Source organism: Nycticebus coucang, chromosome 17, assembly GCF_027406575.1.
Source record: "Nycticebus coucang isolate mNycCou1 chromosome 17, mNycCou1.pri, whole genome shotgun sequence".
In the NCBI taxonomy this organism is placed as follows: domain Eukaryota; kingdom Metazoa; phylum Chordata; class Mammalia; order Primates; family Lorisidae; genus Nycticebus; species Nycticebus coucang.
In genome coordinates, this window is record NC_069796.1 from 26,255,530 (window position 1) to 26,265,536 (window position 10,007).

At 40.7% G+C, this 10,007-nt stretch overlaps 1 protein-coding gene across 1 annotated transcript in view; it reads left to right on the forward strand.

The window, feature by feature from the left end:
• Nucleotides 1-4,221, forward strand: part of CCDC192 (coiled-coil domain containing 192) — a 212,168-nt gene extending 207,947 nt beyond the window's left edge. The window contains exon 7 of the mRNA XM_053566892.1: nt 3,421-4,221. Coding sequence (XP_053422867.1) covers nt 3,421-3,650 — 230 coding nt within the window. The 3' untranslated portion in view covers nt 3,651-4,221. The remainder of the gene's footprint in view (nt 1-3,420) is intronic.
• The last annotated feature ends 5,786 nt before the right edge of the window (nt 4,222-10,007 follow it).

Consider the following 10,007-nt stretch of genomic DNA (forward strand, 5'->3'; position numbering starts at 1 on the left):
ATTTGTGTTGTTTGTCTACTGAAATCATTTAATAGTGAAATATTCTTGTGTGGGAAATTTCCTTCTTAGTGTCCACAGCCTTTATTTTGTCTCCCTATGCACATTTTCATTTAATGCATGAAAACAATAGTGGGAATCAAAGTCCTCGCACCATCTCTACGCTTTTCATCCTCATGTTCCTTCTCTGCTCCTTTTCCATTGGTCTTTTCCCTGTGCTGTGGTCTGTGCCCCCCCGAATTCTTACGTTGAAGCCTTCATCCTCAATGTGCTGATATTTGGAGATGAGGACTGGGCTTAGATGAGGCCATGAGCGTGGGGCCTTCACAACAGAGTCGGTGCCCTTCTAGGGAGAGACCTGAGAGAGCTTTTGGTGTCTCCCTCTTCACCACGGGGAGATCAAGCAAGAAAGCAGAGGGCCGGGCCAGGTGGCTCACGGCTGTAATCCCAGCACTCTGAGAGGCCGAGGTGGGTGGATCACCTGAGCTCACATGTTCGAGACCAGCCTGAGCAAGAGCAAGACCCTGTCTCTAAAAATAGCTGGGTGTTGTGGCAGGCACCTATAGTCCCAGCTACTTGGAAGGCTGAGGCAAGAGAATCATGTGAGCCCAAGAGTTTGAGGTTGCTGTGATGCCGTAACACTCTATCAAGGGCGACAAAGTGAGACTCTGTCTAAAAAGAAGAAGGCATCCAGTAAGAGGTTCCTCACTACAACCGGACATCTTGACACCCAGATCTGGGACTCCAGTCCCAGAACTGAAAGAAATAGGTTTCTGTTGTTTCAGCCACCTACTCTGTGGTATTTTGTTATAGCAGCTTGAGCAGACTGAGGCATCTGCTGCTGCTTCTCACATTTTCTTCCTGGATTCCTTCTCTCTGACTGTCATCCAGGCAGAGGTAGTAGACCTGGTGACTGGGACTGCCTGTGTAATGTGACCTTGCTGCATTTTTGCCACTCTATCGCTGGTGAACAAAGTATTCCACCTACACTGTATTATCGAAAAAGAAGAAAACATTTTCCTTAGTTTGACCAGAGATGGCATGAAAGTCCTTCATTCTGCAGAGTAGAGGAAAGCCTGGGGAGAGAAGAGATGGAAGGAGAGGGAGAAGAGGAGACAGGCCCCCGAGGCAGCCCCTTCCCCCCGTGCCTCACCAAGACCCTGCGTTCCCACCCTGCCCGCACCTCCTTTCCCCTCAGCATCTGCCCACAACCATCTTAAAACTTTCAACTTGCTACGTTTTTAAAAAGTAAGAATTATTGAATGAAATTAATTTCAAAATATATTAACACAATATATCCAAAATATCACCATTTAACATACAAGTAATGTAAAAAAATGTAATTAAAAAATGTAATGTATTTCAGAGTTTTTAAACTAGATTTTCCAAGTCAAATATGTACTTTACACTTACAGCAATCTCAGTTTGGACCAGCCACACTCAACTGCTTAATGGTCACATGTGGCTAGTGGCTACAGTGTTGGACAGCACAGCTCTGGCCACGTGAAGGGAAAGGCGAGGCCCTGGCAGACGGGCAGAAGAGGAAGGCCTCCTGCCTAGAGGACACTCTCTCTGGGCTGGAAAGCACAGGCCTATTGCAAAGACACGGAACTCCATGTTCCCGTGACATCCAAGACTTTTTCATTGTTCTTGGTTAGCTACTATGAAAGCTACTCAAACCAATATCACCTTAAATATTATTATTAGAATTTTAGATACTGTAACAAAAATTCGAAACAAAAATTTCCCTGTGGATTTGTACAATTTAATAAATCACTAATAATAATTTTTAAGAGCAGAGAATAGCCTGATCCCTCCTCTGATCACTTTTGTGAAGCCAAAAACATCCTGCCCACTGTACAGTACGGCACTCCAGATTTTCCTCTATGATCTGTTGGGAAAATGATGACTTCTAGTTAATTTACCTTTCTGAGAGATGGGTGATTGCTGACGTGCATGCACTAGCGCAGCTCCCCATCTTTAGCGGGTGTCTGGGTACCCCACAGCATCAGGCTGTTGTATCTAGGACTGACAGTGAGGTTTCTCACAGGGGCAGCTATGGAATTTGTTTTCACTGGCAATTGCATACAACAGTGGAGACCACATATTCCTACGCATTAGTGCCATTATTCCTGAAATGATACCCAAGCCCTCGACATCCCTTCCTATTTATTTATACCTAAGTCTGCCTTTTATTCACATATACCTCTAGGAAATGCAATGGTGGAAATTTCAAGTGGCAGGGAGGATGGTATTGCTACAGGCTAGTAAGATGGGGTTTACCTTAAGGAGCTCAATTTTTTGATGGACTAGTGAGGTTTGTTTTTAAGGACTCTGGCTGCCAGTCACTGTCTTTTATCTCTTTGTTAGAGTCTTCTCTTCCTCCTTACTCAGGCCTTTATCCTCATATGAGAGGTTAGCTGATAGAAATTAATAATGATGGCCGGGTACAGTGTCTCATGCCTATAATCTTAGGACTGTGACAGGCCAAGGCAGGTGGATCACCTGACCTCAGGAGTTTGAGACCAGTTTAAGCAAGAGTGAGACCCTGTTTCTACTAAAAATAGAAAAACTATGTGGATGTTATGGCCCCTGTAGTCCTAGTTACTCAGGAGGCTAAGGCAAGAGGATCGCTTGAACCCAAGAGTTTGAGGTTGTTGTGAGCTATAACACCACCACACTACCCAAAGCGACAGAGTGAGACACTGTCTCGAAGGAAGGAAGGAAGGAAGGAAGGAAGGAAGGAAGGAAGGAAGGAAGGAAGGAAGGAAGGAAGGAAGGAAGGAAGGAATTGTTAATGTTTTCATGTCCATGAAGTATTTATGATTTTATTAATAAATGGTAAAAAGTCTGTAGGCCTAAAAGAAATGAATCTCTATGGATGATACCATGCTAATAGAGCTTTCCCAGATCACTTCAAATTACAACCCTGCCACTTCTATAGCTGACTTGGGTTAAGAAACTAGTCTTCTCTCATTATCACTTTCACCAGAAAGGCCAATGGTAATCTATGTTTTTGTTGTTGTTGTATTAAAATTCAAATTGAAGCATAATTCTACTTGATTGCAAAAGATTCTTAGAGAAAATAATAACATGAGACTTGAGGTGGCTGTTGCTTGTAGATTGGATTTTCAAGGACAGCTCATTCCCATGGTTAATTGAAAGTTAAATGTGTATAAAAAAGAGTTGGCAAGGGCTGATTTTCCTTGCTCTCAAGAGACTTCCAAGTTCCGTTTTCATGAGCACCCAGAATCTTTCCCTTGCTGGGTCCAGATTTTGTTCTCAGGGTATCCAACCGGATGATATAACATCTGTGCTCTCTTTTAAGAACGTGAGAAATGAAGCTTTTCCATCTTTCCTCCCTTTGAGTTCTGGGAAATCCGATTAAAACTGTTCAGACTTTTCTTTTCTTGTTTACTTTAGAAGGCAACTTGATGATGGAGGAGTTCTCTGGAGGTCTCCCACCTGTGGAAGAAGGTGATCGAAAAATCAGCCTGATCATGGAATTGTCCACCCAGGTTTCTCTTCAGACTGAGAAGATCACTCAGCTGGAAGAAGTTTTAGAGGAAAAGGAAAAGAAGATCGAGCAGCTGGAAGCCGAACGGAGATTCTATTCTTCCCAAGGGGCCAAGGACCCTCCAGAATGTTTATAAGAAGCCTCAATTCTGTCTAATAATAGCATCACTCCCATGGTCTCTAATGAGGATCTGTAAAGATTCCCAATAAGAAAATAATAAAAGTTTATTAAGTGTCATCCAGGCAAAGTCCAGAACCCAAGTAGTCTCCTCATTGACAATGTTCAAGTTCATTTGGGGGGTTGAATATATTATATAATGTTTGTATTGGAAAGAAACAAAACAAAGGAAATATTCAGAAGCAGTTTCCCTTTTAGACAGCAGTCCTCACGTAAGCCACACAGCTGTTTTTAGACATTCCTGGTAACAGTTGGGGTGACACTAATACAAATCTAGGTGGCAAAGGAACCTAACATCTTAACAGACAGAGGTTTATCACTCTGCGAGGGACAGGTGGTATACAGCTCTGTTGTGAAGCTGTCACAAAGGGTCAGTTTCGAACTGGTTAGAGTCCTGAAGAGCAGAATCCTTGCGGGCAGAGTAAATAGCCAGGGTCTGCCCTTTCATGTCCTCGGGAATTTGTTTCTTCATGGCATGCATTTTACTAACATTAGTAAAGATAGGAAGGAAATAAAACTAAAGCAATAAAAAAAAATAATAAAGAATGGATGACTCAGAGCTGTGGTCCTTTGGGGAAAGTGTCCCAGTACAGCATCTCCCTGGGAAAACACACAACACTGATTTTTTTTTTTCCTTGGGAGCAAGACTAAGACCAAGGCAAGATACACTGTCTGTTACATTTGCAGCAGGGAGCTGTGAACAGCACAAAATACGGGCAGGAAAAATGGAGAATGGAAAAGTGAAAGCTACCTTATAACTATTGCAATAGAGAGAATCATTGCATATTCTTCTCCCACCAAGCCCCCTCTAATGAACTCTTTCCAGGCCAGAGGGACAAAGTAGGCGCTAACTGTGAGGAAGGCTCTGGGACTGATTTCTTACTGTTCTTGTACAGCGCGTCTCAGACAGACACCTGTACTTCTCTCCTAGATGACCGTATTGCTGCTTCTTGATTGAATTCATCCAGTTCAACACTCATCAAAGTCTTCTGTCTTCCGGTCACAATAACAGATGTTAGAAATATAAGAGCAAACATGATAACCACAACTTTTATCACCCAGGAGTTCACAGACACACAAGGGTCTCCTTAAATGTAAGGCTGATTGTAACGACGGATGGAAAATGGAAACAAGAAAGTGAGTAAATGGGGTGTAAACCTGACCGGCCCTGTTTCAGCAAAGATTCTCAGATATGCTAAGCCTGAGTAACCTGGAAGAATGTGTATTTCCAGGAATATGCATTTTAATAAACACCTGTGGCATTCCCAATGAATGGATTCCAGGAACTATATTTTAAGGACACTCTGGTTTAGGGATGGTTTTGCACCCAGACTAACAGACAATCTCTGAAAGTAAAATGGCCTCTTGCAAACCAGAGTGAGGCGCTACACTCTTTAACTACTGCAGGATCTGCTTTTGAATCAAGACAGTTTCCAAACTTGATCCTTTTTTATATAAAAAGAGAGATAATTGAGTTTTTAAGCTTAATATGATAATTTGATGAGCCTCACTATTAAGAACCCAAAAAACGTGTCCTACCAGTGGGCTCTGTTTTCATCCAGAGACAGATTCTCCCTGTATTTGTTTAGAACCTCAAGTTTCACCTGCCCTGGATGTAAAAACACACAGGTGCAGTTCAGTATCAGAAATGTAAACAATTCCTACTCACTGATCCTGAAGACACACCAACCCCAGAAAGCAGAGCATTAACCAGGGGAAATTGATCTGGAAATTAACACCCACCCTCTTGTGAGGACATTTCCTCTCTTTCTCTCTCCTCCTTTCCACACAGGTAAAAGGTAAAGCACTTTACCTTTTCTGTGGCATCTACTTTAACCTCTACAGAATCCACATCAGAAATCTCTCCCTCTGTTCCTCCCTTTTCTCACCTCCCCAGGCCCTATAATTTCCTTTGTCTTTTCTATTCCTTGGGCCCCGACTAGGTGTCCCTTCTAGTCTTAAGGTTCTGCCTACTGGCCCAGACCCTGCAGCGAGACTGAGCACTAGCGTGTTCTCACTGTGTGTTCCTGGGACAGAGCTTCAATCTTTCCCTTTGCTAGAATGGACCATCTACAAAACAATCTCTTATCTTCACAATTTTGATGTGTTATTATGCTAACCAAGTTTCTCTTTCTTCATTTTACCAAAGATTGTCTTCCTCTCGTGGATAATGGAGGGGTTAGATAGATGGAAAGGAGGAGGGAGAAAGAGAGGAAATGTCCTCACAAGAGGGTGGATGTCAATTTCCAGATCAATTTCCCCTGGTTAATGCTCTGAGTAGCCTTCAGAATGAATGTGAACTTGCAGTGGAGATAAAGTAACAGACAGAGCAAGAGCTGCTATGAATAATTAATTAAGCTTGTCACCTCCAAATATCCAAGGACCAGCCACCAAAGAAAAGAGCATCAAGGGATCATGTTACCCTGCAAAACCATCTTTACAAGAAGCTGATGTTGACTCAGGTTTAGGTTACCTCAAATCAGAAGTGGGGAGTAGATGTGACCCAAAGGTGAATGGACTGAACTCTGCTAGTGACATTTTAGTAATAAGAATTCTTTAGTAACTAGAGTTTATGGGGGAAGGGGGTGGCCAGGGGAGTGTTACTGGCTTCTTGAGGAATTTAAAAGTGGAAATGTTCATATTCCCAGCTAAACCTTCATACTATTACATGCTCCCAAAGTTCATTTCTATTTTCTGCCATTCCTCTGGGGAATTCAGCAGGAAGCTTCAAATAAGGCTAAATACCTGTTTCAGGCTAACTAAAATTCAGATTAGAGCTCACACTGTAAACCCAAATCTCATCATTTTCTTAGGAGCAAGTTGGGTTGCTGAAGCAGTGCACATTGTCCCTTAACATATCTGGTGTAATTATAACGAGACAATTGACATGCTGATGACCCTATTTCTTCACAAAATATTTAGCAAATCATCAGGTAATGTATTTGATTTAAAAATAACTGGAAATTCAGGGAATAAAATATGTAACAAGTAATACAAGCCATTCTCTAATATTCTAAAAACATTTGCAGAAATATATGCATAGTTTTAATGTTCTTTTCACCAGTTATTGTTAACTTTTGCCAGAGAGAAAGTTAATTTGAACATGTGATAGGCTAACCAATCGAAGCAAATGTTGGATTTAACAATTTAGTGTCATTATTATTTTAGTGTGCTTGTAAATATCTTCATGGTAAGCTTGAATCTTAGCAGCAAACCTGTTAGGATTAGGGGAAAAGTAAGTCATTGGAGTAATCGGCCCAGAAATATGAAGGGGGTACTCTGAAGGTTTAGTTCAGTGAAAGCAAAGAAAGTATTATAGTTTTTAAGTGCAGTTCTAGAAACAAATGAATCCAATCAAATTTTAAATATCTCTTAGTCCTCTCTGCTTAATCCAAAATTTTATCTTTTTTCTACATCCCACTGAAGTAAAGAATCTTTGCTTTAATGCAATAAATAGAGAGGCATTGGTAAATGTTGTAGGCCTACGTCAAAATTATATTTACTTGGCAATTATCAAGTAGAGAAACTACAAAGACAACATTATTTTAAAAGATATAAGAAAACATTTTTAAAAACTAGGAAAAAAGTAGACAAAAGTAAAAAATGCCAAATTATAAAGAATAAATGATTATTAAAATCACTCTGTTTTTTCAACAAAATCTCTTAAGATTTCCCAGACATGACAGAACTTTTCCACTACAACAGGAGAATCAAGTTCAAGTACGAAGTAACCTTTTTAAAATAAAAAACAAGTACACTGGGACAAAGTTCACAGTAAAAGACAGGACTGGCCAGAAAATTTCCCATACCTAATGAAATTAGGACTTTTATGGTAAAACAAAACAAAACAAAACAACAAAACTCAGTTCTCAATCTCAGCTTCCCACAGAAGTCATTTTTAAAGCCAGAGACGCACTACTTTTTTTTTTTTTTCTTTTTTCAGTTTTTGGCTGGGGCTAGGTTTAAACCCACCACCTCCTATATATGGGGCTGGGGCCCTACTCCTTCGAGCTGTAGGTGCCGCCCTACATTTTTAATAACATGAACCTGTGTCAGGATGACCTTTAATTGTCTGACCATTTCCATCTATAAGGCTTACAACTGATTTTTGGGGGTTTTGGTACTTTTTTGAGACAAAGTCTCCCCTTGTGGCCAACAGTAGAGTGCCATGGTGTCATAGCCCACAGCAACCTCAAACTCTTGAGCTTAAGTGATCCTCTTGCCTCAGCCTCCCAAGAAGCTGGGACTACAGGCGCCTGCCACAATGCCCGGCTATTTTTAGAGATGAAGTCTCGCTCTGGCTCAGGCTGGTCTGGAACCTCAGGCAATCCAACAGCCTCAGCCTCCCAGAGTGCTAGGATTACAGGTGTGAGCCACCACGCCTGGACCCTAATAACTCTTGAATCTATTTTGCTAAAAGTCACAAATCAACTTCACCAAGAGTTTGTTATGTTTATTATATCACCTTTTGCATAGAATGATATCACAGGCAATGGATGACAGTAGAGTCAGAGAGAAAGAACTAGCCCAGAACAGGGGGTTTTTAGGTGTTTGTTTGCTCTTTCATGTTTTGTTTTAACATCACACTTTAAAGAAGTTTAGGGACTGTTCCCCCCACCCCCACCCCACTGTTTCCTATTGTCTCCTGTGTGGCTGCTTAAGATATTTGTCTTATCTGCCTTACCCTGTAGGTAAACGGGTTTATAACCCCTGCCTGAAATACTCACGATTGTGTATGCCAGTTCTGATTTGGAATGTCGTGGTGTCACCGTAAGTTTTAATGTCTTGAGCTCTTGATTTATCATCTCAAACATCCCTCAATGATTGCACCACATCCTACATTCTGTGTGAATACGTGTTGCTATGTGTGTGACAGAAAAAGACAGCCACGAGCCACGAGTTTGTGCATCATCCTCAGTAGTTCAGGGTGGTTTCTAAATCTTTCATTTTTAAGGTGTATGCTACACAGAAGGGAATTCTGAGCTTAAAATGCCACTTTATCCACACCATAAGCATGGTGGGTAAGTAAGCGATCGTTCCCAGAGCTGGCATTTTCTGAAGGCATGAGTCCCACTGATAGACATTCTGTTTACTTGATCTCCAAACCTCCCTTTAGGTCAGTGGCATTTTTTTTTGTTTTAAGAATTTGAGCAATATAATCAGAAAGTTGAACTCTGAGTTTCCTTGAGGGTTATGATGACTGACAAATTTTATAATCATGTAACAGGGTTTATATTTTTCGATGTTTTGTGACAATCATGCCATTCCTTATAATTATAAACATATGAAGATTTCATTATTCATTTGTCTCCATATCTTAGAAGCAGAAAAGTGAATACATATTGTTATCCTTGTCTCGTTCAGAAAATGATGGAGATCTTCACTCGTTTAGTCTCAGTACATGGAGGACTGTTATCCACTAACTTTTGGTAGCACTTTCTAGGGAGAAATGTTTACGTTTTTTCTGTCTTAAGAAACCATGGTGAAATCACAGTATTGTTACGTATTTTACATTTTCTTTGCGTAAAATCTCAGACAAGGTATATTAAATGCTTCTTGATAATATGTATTCCCTCTCTACTTTTGATATTAGTCACTAACAAAAAGAAAAAAAAAATCCCCTGCCTGCTTAGTATTATTTGCTGAATTTTCAACTTCTGTTTATTTTGATTGCAAAAAAAAAAAAAAAAAAATAGAAAAACTACCCAAGCGCGGTGGTGCACACCTCTAGTCCCAGCTCCTCAGGAAGCTGAGGGAAGAAGCTTGCTCTACGTCAACTGTTTGAGGTGGAACTGTGATGCCATGGCACTCTAGCCAAGGTGATAGAGTGAGAGTCTATCTCAAAAAAAATTAAAAATACAGCAAATGACACACAAATGGCAATATGTATATTAGATTTAACATCCTGTGGGTGGTGCCTATAGCTTAAAGGAGTAGGGCGCTGGCCCCATATACCAGAGGTGGCAGGTTCAAACCCAGCCCTGGCCAAAAACTGCAAAAAAAAAAAAAAAAAATTAACATCCTGTAATAAAATAAGATCAATCAAAATAAACAGAAGGTCAGTGGCATTTCTGACGCTGTTTTATGCAGATGGAGAAGCATAGGCTATCATTTAAGTGACAACTACAAGGATGGCTGGTTCTAACTCTGGCTGCCTTTGTCTCTTCTTAGGCCTCCTTAATGTAGCAGATTTAGCAAGAATGACTTACATTTTAAAAACAAAGGAAAAAACTGTGCTTCAGTTTGTGGGGAAACTAACTTTAGAGCTAAAATCATACAGTTCAGCAAACTTCAGCCACAGGTCAAATCCAGCTGT